General features: G+C 36.7%; 1 protein-coding gene across 11 annotated transcripts in view; it reads right to left on the minus strand.

Moving 5' to 3' along the window:
- ABCC9 (ATP binding cassette subfamily C member 9) overlaps positions 1-14972 on the minus strand; it is a 74714-nt gene that overhangs the window by 16164 nt on the left and 43578 nt on the right. For all 11 annotated transcript variants that reach the window (XM_054072957.1, XM_054073009.1, XM_054073000.1 and 8 more), the window contains 10 exons: positions 14739-14823; positions 14155-14235; positions 13074-13211; positions 12452-12577; positions 11768-11864; positions 9620-9855; positions 8621-8769; positions 7733-7802; positions 6753-6910; positions 1799-1891 (listed from right to left, as the gene is read on the minus strand). In XM_054072957.1, coding sequence (XP_053928932.1) covers positions 1799-1891; positions 6753-6910; positions 7733-7802; positions 8621-8769; positions 9620-9855; positions 11768-11864; positions 12452-12577; positions 13074-13211; positions 14155-14235; positions 14739-14823 — 1233 coding nt within the window. The remainder of the gene's footprint in view (positions 1-1798; positions 1892-6752; positions 6911-7732; positions 7803-8620; positions 8770-9619; positions 9856-11767; positions 11865-12451; positions 12578-13073; positions 13212-14154; positions 14236-14738; positions 14824-14972) is intronic.

A 14972-nucleotide genomic window follows, 5' to 3' on the forward strand; every position in this document is an offset into this window, starting at 1 on the left:
GTTAAATACTCTCAGTTGAGTAAACTAGCTGAACTTCATTCAGTAGCTTATCATCTGTATCATCCTGGCAAGCTCCTCCATTTCAAAGTTAAAGGGCCCTGATGTGAAGCACCTGTAATCTCTGTTCTTCCAGAAACATTTTTTTTCTTTTTTTGCCTTTATTTCCCCCTGCACAGCTTGTAAACATGGCAAGCAACCTCCCCAAAACAACTGATAACAGTAATGACGTGTGAAGGAACAAATATGCACTGAATATTCTGCTCATCCATCTTTCTGGCAGCAAAACACTTGCTTTCCTAATGGAAAATCTGACATGCTCAATCTGTATCTTTTCATCCACATCCAGCTCATCTTCTGGGCAGTTTTAGACTTTTATCCTGTCAGATGACAAACAGCAAAGGTCACTGAAATTGTGTGCTGATCCAACTGTGATACTTTGTGGTAAGTTATGCGAGGAGCTGCTCTATTTTATCCTGGAACATACTGAACTCAAACTGCAGAGAATGACTAACAGGACTATCGTAAATACAGGCTTGCTGACAAAAAACGCTGGAGGCTTCAGGATTGGTTGACAGTAGAGCACAATGGGGAAACAAAATGACTTAGATTAGCTCCAGAGATCCTGGAAAAAAATGATTGTTAGGACGCCTCGTTCTTTTCTAGGGCTGCCTTTTGCTCTCTGCCATACAAGCCCACGCTACCATTTTGTAAGGTAAAGAGAAGTTGAATGACTCCCAAGAAGTGCTAAGCTCCTTCATCGTTCTCAGGAGACATTGTGATGAAAGGCCACTCTGAACCTCTCAACAGTCAGCATTCATTGGCATCAGGCCTTAAAGTTTCAATACATTTCTCTGGTTGATAGAGCTTGTTACAACATTTCATATTGACTGTGAAATCTTACATCTCTTCAACACAGCAGCATTTTCGCTTGCCCTGCCATAGTCCTCATCACAGCACTCTGAACTGATTGCCTAGGTCCTAAAACCAGCTTGAAGTGACGAAACAGTCTTAAACTGATCAAATAGGTGTGTAAATAGCATTGCAGTGACATCTGCAACGTTTGAAATTCTACAGTATACAGAATGAGTGCATGTTACACTTACTGGGGAGCCACATCAAGCTGGCAATCTGACAGTCATGCCAGCTATAATATAATGAATATACAAGGAGAATTTGGTCTGTATTTCATGTAGTAAGTACAGAAAAAAATATATGCATGGAAAGTTCGAAAAATTCTCTGAAACCTATGGAATTCATGTTCAAATTTTGATTGACAAGGCTATGGTTTAGAATATCAAGGTCAAGTTCTATTCTGCCATACTTTTCCTGGAATATCCCCCTAGCTGCATACTGAGTTTCAGTTAGAAAGCACTATAGTGTTTCCCTGCCTGCAAAGTGGGTTAAACACAAAAATTTTTCCAGGGCACTTGGATAGCATAGCTTGCAGGATATATCAGGGGGCTATGAAGGAGTGGGGCAGGCCTGGCAGAGGAGAGTTCCCTGCTGTCCTGGTAAGGCATGGTTAAACTAGACACCTTAAAAGTTTAAACACTGTACCCTAAGGTATCAACCGTCTTTAAGTCAGTGAAAACCCAATACAGATAAATTACTGTGTTACTGAAACCATGCGCAAGTGTTTGGAGGTGTGGCAAAGCAACAGGAAAAGAAAATCTCTTCCCTTTTTTGAGGTGGCCTAATTAAAATCCACCAAATCCAACAAAGCCCTCAGACATTCTCAAGAAAGCTGTGTGGACCAAACCAACACTCAAGCCTACCTCTGATCATTTGTTTTACGGACCTGAATGCTCTGATAGTGGTAAGCCCTTCAGCTGTTTCAGAGAAGTGACAGAGTAAAGGTAGTTGGGTGCTGTCGTCAAGCTCCTGGAGGTCCCTGGGAATATGAAAAGGAACAGGTAAGCGTTACAATGTAAACATCTCCATCTGCAGAAATTTTACTGCATAACAGACAACAACAGATATTTTATGCATAGCACATGTTCTTTTCAGGATTGCACAGAACACTGTTTCTACAGTATAGAAAGCCAATCTCATGGGAATATCATGTTTCCCACAGAAGCCTTTGAATCATCTCTCAGACACTTCCATGAACTATATTTTGGTCACAGTTAAGCTTCTTTTTGTCCCACAGCAACCGTGACGTTATCACTTTTCTCCTAGTTAAAAACCTGCTGTCCATTTTAGCCTGATCTTAATTGCCTTTGATTCTCAATCACTCTGATTTATTAATATAACCAATGTAATTAACTTAAATTCTGAAAAGTTGATTTAAAAATTTATAGGATGTTATTGCAGCTCTTACATCAGGTATAAAATATTTTTTTTTAATCTGTGTATCTGCAAGTTTATCTATTTTACTGCATCTTTATCAGCTGGCTTAACAAGGAGGGTACCTTTCCATATAAACCTTACCTCATTTTGGGCATCTGTAAGTACCACAATATGCTGAATGCAAAATACAACAGACTATAGCAGACCTTCTATTTGTAGTGTTAACATTATCACAGTGGTTGAAATAGAGACAGCACTGACAGAGAAATAATACGAATGAGAAATTTCCTCAATTATTCAGCAATGATATTTTCAAGACCTGCATGGAACAATGATATTTAAGTCTAAAATGTTCCAGTCTCCTGAAACAGGAACATTTTCCAAACCACAGAGATAAATACATCTTTCTTTAACACTGTCATTGGCATAGCAGCCAGTTGTATAAACAGAAGACAGGCCAGATCATTAGATATTTAAACTCTTTATATTAAAATCCTACTATATTTTCACACTGTATTAGATAGGCCAGGAGAAATAGCTGCTCCATGATGCTGAGTGTTGCAGTATACAGAACTGAATTTGCTGCTTATGTTTCGATGATAAATATGCTCTCTTTCAAATTTATGATGGAAAATACACAGAAGCTTTTGAGAGATGTAATGGAAAATACAACAAAGTCAAACTGCTGCAAGAAATACTGTAAATATTTGCATTTCTAAAAATTAGCAAAGCTTATATGCCTTGAAAGTACTGCAAGTGAATAAGTTATAAATCCTGTCTGAAGCTATTCCTTCATCCTACATTTACCAAGACAATTTTTTTTTTCTAGAAATAAATTGGATTTATTAATCTCTGTTGTGGACTGAAAGAACACAAATCAATCCAATCCTAGATGCAGCATAAGTGGTTTAAGTGAGTTTGATTTGAACGGATTAAAAAAAAAAAAAAGAAGAAAAGCACTTGCTATAACATATTTTCCCAGAAAACTGTGAGGCAACAAAATGAATGAGGTAGTTGTGGACTTACAGAAGATCAGTGACTGCAAAAACAATGAGTGCACTTGTGTGTATATGAGTGCTGACCTATGAGGTGCTCAGCTTCTTGCTAGCTTGTATGGTATGGCTGTTGGTACAGCATGAGAGAATACCATGTTTGGAGACAGATGGAGACTTTACCCTCACATATAAAATCACAGAGATAAACTGTAGTATTTCCCTGGGGCCTAACACATCAGATTTGGCCTAGTCATGTATTTTAAGTAAGAAGTTTAAACAGTGTGCTCTGAACAGGGTAACACTCAGAAGAACATAATGCATTTAAGAATTAAATTCAAGTCTCCTGAGTCCTTAGGCACCTTGAGACCTGGTGTACTGCCATGTACAGCGCTGGTTTTGGATAGCTGGTGGGGAAAGAACAAGGCTTCTGAAAAATCTCAGAGATTTTAAGAGCTTTATTTCATAACTAAACATCTTTGGGTTTTGAATTCTGATTATAGGTTTCTTATGAAAAAAATCTCCTTTACAAATTCTGAGGAAAGCTGATGAAAAGTAGGCTAAAGTGAAGCTATATTATTGATATGTGCCTCTTCTCTTCCATTGTTTTAAGGGGAATAACTGACACAATTCTTTCTCAGGCTACATATATAAGAGTGCTGTCCATGAAGCCAAATATACTGGAACACTCACTGTGCCTCTTAACTGAATACTACCAAACAGCAGTTAATGCTTTACCACGTATATACTGCAAAGATAAGGCCAGAAGTAACAGTTGCTAATGATGGTAGGTTCTTTTGGCCTCCCTGTACATCAGCAGGCACCCTGAAGGGAACTCAACAGAAAGTCAAGTAAATCTAGCTTGAGTGATTGAATTTAAGTAAAATTACAAATGGCTTGCTGAAGATATTTTACTAAATTTTATAATGGATTTAGTAAATTTAGTAGGTTATATAATGGATTTATATAATGGATCTAGTACTAGAAGAGTGACTCTCAGAAATCATGTCACTCTTTTTGCTGAAATAATATTTTTTTTAATCTGTGTATCGCCAAGTTTATCTATTTTACTGCATCTTTATCAGCTGGCTTAACAAGGAGGGTACCTTTCCATATAAAACCTTACCTCATTTTGGGCATCTGTAAGTACCACAATATGCTGAATGCAAAATACAACAGACTATAGCAGACCTTCTATTTGTAGTGTTAACATTATCACCAGTGTTTGAAATAGAGACAGCACTGACAGAGAAATAATACGAATGAGAAATTTCCTCAATTATTCAGCAATGATATTTTCAAGACCTGCATGGAACAATGATATTTAAGTCTAAAATGTTCCAGTCTCCTGAAACAGGAACATTTTCCAAACCACAGAGATAAATACATCTTTCTTTAACACTGTCATTGGCATAGCAGCCAGTTGTATAAACAGAAGACAGGCCAGATCATAGATATTTAAACTCTTTATATTAAAATCCTACCTATATTTCACACTGTATTAGATAGGCCAGGAGAAATAGCTGCTCCATGATGCTGAGTGTTGCAGTATACAGAACTGAATTTGCTGCTTATGTTTCGATGATAAATATGCTCTCTTTCAAATTTTATGATGGAAAATACACAGAAGCTTTTGAGAGATGTAATGGAAAATACAACAAAGTCAAACTGCTGCAAGAAATACTGTAAATATTGCATTTCTAAAAATTAGCAAAGCTTATATGCCTTGAAAGTACTGCAAGTGAATAAGTTATAAATCCTGTCTGAAGCTATTCCTTCATCCTACAATTTACCAAGACAATTTTTTTTTTTCTAGAAATAAATTGGATTTATTAATCTCTGTTGTGGACTGAAAGAACACAAATCAATCCAATCCTAGATGCAGCATAAGTGGTTTAAGTGAGTTTGATTTGAACGGATTAAAAAAAAAAAAAAGAAGAAAAGCACTTGCTATAACATATTTTCCCAGAAAACTGTGAGGCAACAAAATGAATGAGGTAGTTGTGGACTTACAGAAGATCAGTGACTGCAAAAACAATGAGTGCACTTGTGTGTATATGAGTGCTGACCTATGAGGTGCTCAGCTTCTTGCTAGCTTGTATGGTATGGCTGTTGGTACAGCATGAGAGAATACCATGTTTGGAGACAGATGGAGACTTTACCCTCACATATAAAATCACAGAGATAAACTGTAGTATTTCCCTGGGGCCTAACACATCAGATTTGGCCTAGTCATGTATTTTAAGTAAGAAGTTTAAACAGTGTGCTCTGAACAGGGTAACACTCAGAAGAACATAATGCATTTAAGAATTAAATTCAAGTCTCCTGAGTCCTTAGGCACCTTGAGACCTGGTGTACTGCCATGTACAGCGCTGGTTTTGGATAGCTGGTGGGGAAAGAACAAGGCTTCTGAAAAATCTCAGAGATTTTAAGAGCTTTATTTCATAACTAAACATCTTTGGGTTTTGAATTCTGATTATAGGTTTCTTATGAAAAAAATCTCCTTTACAAATTCTGAGGAAAGCTGATGAAAAGTAGGCTAAAGTGAAGCTATATTATTGATATGTGCCTCTTCTCTTCCATTGTTTTTAAGGGGAATAACTGACACAATTCTTTTCTCAGGCTACATATATAAGAGTGCTGTCCATGAAGCCAAATATACTGGAACACTCACTGTGCCTCTTAACTGAAATACTACCAAACAGCAGTTAATGCTTTACCACGTATATACTGCAAAGATAAGGCCAGAAGTAACAGTTGCTAATGATGGTAGGTTCTTTTGGCCTCCCTGTACATCAGCAGGCACCCTGAAGGGAACTCAACAGAAAGTCAAGTAAATCTAGCTTGAGTGATTGAATTTAAGTAAAATTACAAATGGCTTGCTGAAGATATTTTACTAAATTTTATAATGGATTTAGTAAATTTAGTAGGTTATATAATGGATTTATATAATGGATCTAGTACTAGAAGAGTGACTCTCAGAAATCATGTCACTCTTTTTGCTGAAAAAAATGTATTCTTTATAGCTATCAAACCATTCTGAATATGAAACTTCGCTGTACAGTGGAAATGACTTTCTGTGGAGTTTTTTTTCCCAATATGAAGAAAAAGCTGTGACTGATATTAATCCAGAAAGTTTTTTTTCTATTCTCTACTAAACATCAAAAGTCAAAGAGGAGCTTTGACCAGATGACGAATGGTTCAGTTGATTAACAGACTTCATGGTCATCTCCTTCTATAGCCAACAGTACAGTAAAGTGATACACGGGTGTTGTTTCCCCCAACACCACATTTGTAGTCAGATCAGCTGGAAACATCCTTCAATGTACATCTCTAACTAATACCTCAGGATAAAAATCAGGATGCCATCGCCATCTTCCCCATATACCAGCTCCTATAATCTCACATTCCATCACATTTCTTATGTGAAATTTTTTAAAGACATTTTCAGGACTGTTTTTTAATACATACTTGGAAGCAACTCTGAAATATTTCTGGATGAAATAAAATGCTATCCCAAGAGGCACGAGGGCAACAAGGAACCATGGAGTGGCATAGGAGATCATTCCAATGGCTGACAGACAGAGTAAGGTGGACCGGGTAAGAGACTCCAGGGTAGGAGGGATGTGCTAGAGTGAAACAAAAAACAAACATAAGGCAAAAGGCAATGGTACTACCACGATATTCCTTTTCCTATAGAGGACCAGAGGGAAAGTGTGAAATGTACCACTGTGGACTTCTTGATATTCTCCTTATGTCAGGAGTTTCTGTGGGTCTACTACTCAAATGTGCAGAGGTTAAAAAGTTAGTAGGTTTTTTCCTGAAGGTCAGTGTTTCAAAGATCGTGGGGAAATAGAAGCTGCTTCCACCTAGTTTATATAACAGGCAATAAAAAGAAAATTGGTTTTGATATCCCAAATATTTAGAGAAACATGATGCTCTCTCTCAGAGCCTCTGAATTTTCCTTCCATGTTCCCATCACACTTACATTCAGGATTATTACTCCTCCAAACATTTTAATTCACAGCCATAGTGAAGGCATCCATTGATCTCCCTGAATGCTCTAAACTGACATGCGCTACCACCGGTGTGGAACATCTGTTTGCCACACGTACTCCCATATAAGTTAAAATTATTATATTCTATCCTGTTTCCTGTTTTGAGCCCAAAATCTGCTTTTTTTGATACAGTCTTCCAAGAGAAGCAACTGGTCTGCCTATGAAGATATTAAGAGCCACCATCTCCCACCATGTTTATTCTAAAAGTTACCTGTCTTCATTACTACAAATGTGAGTGTACTTTCTGTTTAGAATTTGTCTATTATCATTTCCAGAGCCTGTTTTTGCTACTCCTTTCTTTACTGAATATTTTAATACATCATCTTATTCAGTAGCTAAGTGAAAATTTACAAAGCCAAGATGTAATAAAACAGAATATATTGATATGTCTACCTGATCAATGATATTTGTATCAGCAGAGAAGCGATTTAGAATTAGCCCCAATGGAGTCGTATCGAAAAACCTAATGAACAAATTAAAAACAAAAAGTTACTTGAAAAGGAATTCCAGTTTTGGTTAAAAAATCTGATCAGACAGAACACAAAGCTGTGTCCAGATGTTTTCTAAAACCAAGCAGTAAATAAGAATAACATAACATAGCATAAAGTCTGCATTCTGACTATCCAAGTGCTTTTCTTGGTATCACCCCTCAACTTTTAATTCTCCTTTTCCAATAAGCTGCCCCCTGCTCTTTCAGCCACACTCCCTCAAGTTTTAAGATCCCTTCCTTACAGCTTGTCCTTGGCCAATATTCAAACTCCTGCATACTTCTGGACACCGTACTCAATTATTTCTTAAAAGAATTATGATAACCATATTTGTTATGCAGGCATCCTTTTAGTCATCATGCTGCCTAAGAAAGTGTGGTTCTGTGCAGAGAACCTGTTCCTGGCTGTGAGAAGAAACGATGTCCGCATTGTTTGATGGCTTGCCTGTTGCTCAGGGCTGGAGCTGGGTGCCCTGGAGCTAGAACCGCACTTAAAGCTTTCCTTGACATCTCAGCCTTGAAGGAAGTGCCAGATATCTGAAATAATTCAGCCAGATTAAAAAAGGGGCCGAATATAACATGTTCTGACATGGAACTTTCACCCCCTGCTCACTTCACTAGTTATTTTCAATTTTTCAGGCCTTGAAGAAAATAGGGCAACTACAAGAGCTTTTTACAGAAGTATCCTACTATTTAAAAAAAAAAAAAAAAAAAAAACAACAAAAAAACCCAAAGCAAAACAGGATAAGTTTTGGATATGTAGATTTTCAGGAAGAACGTTATTTTTGCTGTACCTGATTGGTCCAAGAATGATCTTGTTGAGGAGATTATGGTGTAGGTTCTTGGCTGCTGTGAGGCCCATCCACTCCACAGTCAAAGATGTGATGAGGCAAAGGACTATTCCTGCTCCAGAGAGGATGCTGAAGACAGCTACATGGTAAGTCTAATAAAATGACAAATACATCAGTCCTAGAAATACTCGCATTTCTCTTTTCCACTAGGAAGTTCCCAATGTATGATGCACTAATCGGCTATTATCGCTTATACTAAGTAATTATCTTAATATAATCTTTGGGAAATAAAAGAACTGTGACAGAACTTCAATTCATGAAGCTCACATAATTAGAAGGTCTGGCAGTTCAAAGGTCTCTCAACCTCCTGATGAGTACCCTTCAAGATGCTGAAGTGATAGCACTAAGAACTGTGAAGATAGACTAACTGGACAAAGACAAAAGTATGCAAATTGTTAGCCAAGAAAAATAAAAAAATAGAACCTGTCAATAATTAAGGCATTTGAGAGATGCTGGAAGGTTCCACTTCATTAAGTACTTGGACCACTAAAATTCCAAGAGCAAATCCTAAACTAATCTGCCAGGGCTATAACACATTTAAGCCTTCTGAAAGTTTACTAAGTGGATTCCAGTAAAACATTTGTATATGTGTCAAATTTACAGCTGTAAGCAGGGTATATTTAAGCAGTACACTGGAAGACCTTTTTTTTCCTGGCAAGACATTACTGGACAGCCAGTAATCAGGAAAATGGGATCATTGACTTAGGTGTTAAAAAACCCAGGTGGAAAATTTAGTATGAGATTCCTGCTTTTGAAAAGTCAATTTTTCTAACCTCAAATATACTTCTGTTTCAGTTTTGCATGTTTGAAGATTGATAAAATTTGAATTGTCTTATGGTCTATCATAAATAATTCATCCATCCTATGTAATAATCAATGTCACTATATCTATCTTTTTCTTTTTTGCATTTTTTTCCTGTCAAGCTCCGAGACATGGCTCACCTTATCATCATCAGCATTCCTGAATTCTTTTGAATTGTCCATGGATGTCCATGTAGCAAGCCAGTAGTCTATGGCCACTATAACTGAGTGTTTCAACAGCTTTGAGAAAATCATCAGAAATAGCAAGAAAAATCCTCCAGAGGTTAGGTATCTCCAGCAAGTTTTCCATGGCATCTTTGTTCTGAGTCTCAAGACAGTTGACATGTTGTCATCTTCATCTTCTTCCTCTTCTTCCTCTGTGATTCAGAGATCAAATTAGCTTGGATTCAGTACTAAATATTCTATCTGGGCTTACTGGATTTGGTTGACTTTTTTATTTTGAATTTTAATTTTAACAGCAAAATTAGATTTGTCATTTGAAAACAGCAAACACTTCAGCCACATTTTCATAAGACTTGTCCTGTGCTCTTTGGGCAAATGTATAGACTTTGACTAGTTACAGTTTTGGTAATAACTATTTTTGTAAGTCAGATTTTCAGTACTGACAATTTATAGTAGAGACTAAGCCTTTCCCAAACTATTCAGTTGTTTTTATTATACAGTCAGGAGATTGCTCTGGGTCACATGGAAATTCTGGAAAGCTTCCCGAAGTGTTCTGTCTTTCTGACATCTCTTGCATGAAATAACTCCATTTTTACTTTATTTCTGAGTACTCATGTTTTGTCTGTGTAGAAGAGCGGAGCTATGGGATTAACATTTCTTCACTGCTACTTTTGATTGTATTATAATTGTTCATATTACACTAAAATACAATTGGTAGAAAACTTCTTCAATGGGAAATACATATTTCATGGATGTAGAAATACTACATTTAAAAATAATCTTTTTTTTTCCCACATAATGTAAATATACATCACAGCCTTGCAGGCTGCTCTTGGGGAACAGAATGGTTGACCTGCTCTTGATGGCCCTGAATTGATAGCATTTCCACTCATTTCTAATTTTGAACACTGAAAATTAATTAGTAAGTGATTTCTTAAATTTGAAATTCTATACATTTTGGGACACAGAGACTTTGTGTATACTCCCTAGGTCACATAAATGTGGATGACCTGGAATGCAATGTCAGGTTATATTTCTGCCCTGTAGTTACTGATACATATTTTATGATCTTAGTGATGCTTTTTGCAGGCATTCTGTGAACCATTTGGACATGTCCTTTTTCCTTTGTGTTTTTTATTTTACCCCACAAAGAAGATACAGGTTATTGGTAAGGCTTTCTTACATAGACTGAAGGGAAGAGCTTGAGAATGACCTTAATTTAAACTCCTCCAAGAATTTAACTGATAAAGTGTACTGATGACTGGACAGAGGAAGAGGTGTTCTGCTTTGTTCTGTCACAAAAATATGAAGCAAACATAATATTTCCATCTCTGTAGCTTTGGGGTCCAGATCTGTCTTTTGTGCAGTGGTTGGAAATCCCTTCAAAATGGAGCAATCCAGGACCCTAGAGACCTATGACTTAAAATGACCACCCATCATGAGCATTGCCAGGTGAAACAGGCAGCAGTAAGGAGCCTGCTAATAGCCAGTGTGCACTCTGTGAGCACTCCAGCCATCACCACCATGATAATCTCTGCAATTAGTTCTCCTGTTGAGTTAAGGTAAAGCCTAAAGTTCACCTCTTCTGTTCCTTGGCATGCATTTACTGCTTGCCGGGACTGACTGGCATCCCAGGAATGTTTGTGGTAGGTCTTGTTGCCAGCTTCCAATATCCAACCATGTGTCTCCCTCCATCCTGCTTTAAAAGTGTTGCGAATCTGAATCTGCAGCTGCTAAAACCACGGAGACTTGAGGAGAACAAGAAGCTAAGCTTGAGAACAAAGCATAAAATTTCTCCCATAAAGAGTCATAGCTAGCAAAAAAGCAGATTAACTTCATATCCAAAAAGGAATTGAAAATACCTACAAGTTTGATCACGTTGTGTTATATAAAAAGCCTGGAACCAATTTCTTATGAGGGCTGGGGCTACAGATGGGCTTTGTTAAACAAGTCATATTCTAAATAGGTCAAAGTATTAGACTTTCCGCTGTTATACCAAGTGTCATCAACTTCTTTGTACTTTGTTGCTACGAGCTGCCAGCTGTTCAAGTGGAAAGGCGGTGATACGTGGTAGTAGAATAAATAAAGTGAAACAGTAAGACATACCTTCATCTTCATCTTCCAGTTGTGATTTGGATTCTCTAGGGTACATGGCCCTTCTAAGAGTTTTTCTCTCAAGAGTAGTCTGGTCAGCTTCCATATCCTGTAATAAGAAAACTTATTTATTAATTTGAGACCTTAGCTATCTGTCATTGTGGTAGCACTAACAGTAACCTCAAAGAGACTCTTTGCAGGATTTATCTCACAGAATGCAGAAGTACAGTATTTTAGGATATTTATCTTTCAGAAAATCCTGCCCTGTCCACTTTCTTCCCTCTATCTTTCTTCATTTATTGCGTTCTCTCTCTTCTGAAATCACAAAAACTTCGAGAACAGTCTTTAGAAAATCCTAAATGCTCATGGCAAGAACAGAACAAAAGGCTAAGATATACTTGGGTAAGTCCTTTAGTCCACTTCTGACCCCAGGAAAGGCTCAGTTATGTACCACATTTCAAAAGGATGTTTGCCTAATGTGTTTTTACAAATCCACTCACGATGGATATACCACGCAATTTCCTAGACAATCTATTCCAGTCTTTAAAGTTCCTTACAGTTCATTTTAGTTTTTTTTTTTCCTAATATCTAGTTTAAAACTTGCTTTCTGACACGGTTTATTTTCTTTTTTTTTTAAATTAACTGAAAAATTTTTCTTTTCAGAAAGGTCATGCTTGCCCAAATAGTACTATTTACCTTTTCCAATTCTTGATCTTGGCGATTCATCAAAGTTTTCCAGTGTTCATATAGCTCAATATCATTGGTTTGGATATCCTTTAGTGTCCCTTCTCTAAGCACCATTCCATCCTTCATTGCTATGATCTAGGGAGGAAGCATCCCATAGGTCTACTCAACAACATAGATACCATAATCCCTGACCTGGATCCTACAAGACATGTCTGAGTACTATTGAGATTACTAATATGCAAATTTCTGTCTTCATATTATTCAGCGCTTTATTAATAATTTTTTAAATTTGATAACAGCTCATAAATTGAAATTTCTATAAGCTATGCTTACCTGTACTTATAAAAAGCATTGACAGGACATAATGAGTATTAGTCATATTTGCAATTATGTCATAATTTTACAATGGTTTTCAATCAAACAACCCTGCACAAATAAAGCAAAAATAAAATTGTTTATTCTACTATAAAATTTATGTTATGTAAAGTGGCAATTAGCCACATGACATATAGAACTAAGAAGGTGGGATTCTATTACAGAGAAGAGTGGTGATCTCATCAAGTACTATGGTGCTAACTTCAAGTGTAGGTTCATCATTAGAAAATCTGCATCATGGTATCTCTTCTCTTACCCAGTCAGCGTGTGGTAAATACTGTAATTTATGTGTCACGAGAACAAGAGTCCTCTTATCTTCTTGCAGAAACTTCAAAATTCCTTCCTGCATTAAATGATCACTTAAGTGAATATCCAGTGCAGAGAACGGGTCATCCTGCAATCCAATAAGATCAAAAAATATTGGAACAGAATACAAAAATTAGTTCCATTTCTTTCAAGATTTTTTCTTTTTAAAAAAATTGGAAGCAATTGCCATTACTAATGTTTCTCTCTAATGACTAAGACCTAGTCAGAGGGCTGCACTATGAAACAGTGAGCTAGAATGCATTGCTTTTCCGTTCATAGCAATGGACTTGGCTAATTTTTTTGTGTCTGGATGTGTGCAGTGCTGGTGCCGCACTGACAGTGTGAAGTAATCTTGATCAGGAATGCCTAACTGAAATTAATGGGAATGTGGTATAGAAAACATAAAGGAAAACAATAAAGTTAGGAACTGTTTTAATTTTCTCCAAATTAAACCGCAATTGTGCTTGGTGCGTAGCTAGCAACAAGACACCATTCAGGTGAGGACATTAACATGCAAAAATTTTTCTTTAAGAACAAAAGCCACTGGTTAATTTTGAAGAGCCCTTTCATGAGCAGTAGACTCGCTGACATTCCTGATTTATTTTGAAATTAGTAACAGAGAAGGGAAAGTTTGTCCAAATCCACAGCACTCTGCAGGTGAGTGCTGAACCCTCAGTCTGTTCCTTGCTAAAAATTTGTTGCATTATAGTGCTTTTCCTTATCAGAAGTCCTGGTGATTTCAGTGGGACTGTGTTGATAGCAGGTCACCACAGAGAGCAAGCAGAAGTTATGCAACCTTTTCTACTCAGGTATTAATCTCTGTGGGAAATTGAACCTTCATCTGTCTCCCAGTATGTTTTGATGCTGCCTCTGGTGGATGTTTATTTCTTATCTCCGTAATTTGTATTTGGAGCTGAATACAGGTTTCTATAGTTTTCTAGATCTAATAGTAATTTTCCTAAAACTAAATATAAAGATTGACAGTCATATTACTAATTTTACATGCTCCATGTGAAAAACAAAAATCTTACCAAGAAGACAATGCTGGTGTTCTGATAGAGTGCTCGAGCTACACAGATTCTCTGTCGTTGGCCGCCACTTAAATTAATCCCCTAATGAGTATAATGGATCAGAGATATGCATCTTTGAATAAATATTATGATAGGACTTTGGAAATGTGAAATTTTTTACAATTACACAGATTTTCAATAAAAATAAAAAGCTTTGTTAAAATGCTAATCCTGTTGATAAATAAGTATAATCCTTATATAACATCAGAAGAAAACTTATTATTCAGCAATATGGGTAAGTGTAAATTATGAAGAGCTTCTCTAAGCATCATAAGCTTCTTAGATGGAAAAACACAACCAATACTTGCATGAAATTCTACAAGCAAAATACAGGACACTGATCAAAAAATCCCATTTAAGAAACAGTTGAAGGAAAAAATTTTTCAATTTTTTTTTTTTTTTTTTTTTTTTTGAGTAACCCGAGGTGAATTACAATAATTTACCAGGCTGGGAGCCCAATTCCGACTAGATCTGTCTGAATGACATCAGAGAGCACCTTCTTAATACACAGACTAAGCAGACATAAAAGCATTCCTACTATTTACCCTTTCTCCAATTTCTGTCTGATCACCAAATGGTAGTAAGTCAATGTCAGGCTGCAGAGAACACGCATCTGTAACAGCTTTGTACCTGTAAAAACAGTATGGTCATTGCTATAACTTAACCAGCCACTTACTTTGCTAACACAAAAACCTTCAGCTCAAATTCACTGTTAAATTATCATGGCTCTGTGATGGTTGGATAACTGCAAAAATAAGTAGGGCAGAGTGATTATTCAC

Source organism: Cuculus canorus, chromosome 1 (assembly GCF_017976375.1).
Source record: "Cuculus canorus isolate bCucCan1 chromosome 1, bCucCan1.pri, whole genome shotgun sequence".
Lineage (NCBI taxonomy): Eukaryota > Metazoa > Chordata > Aves > Cuculiformes > Cuculidae > Cuculus > Cuculus canorus.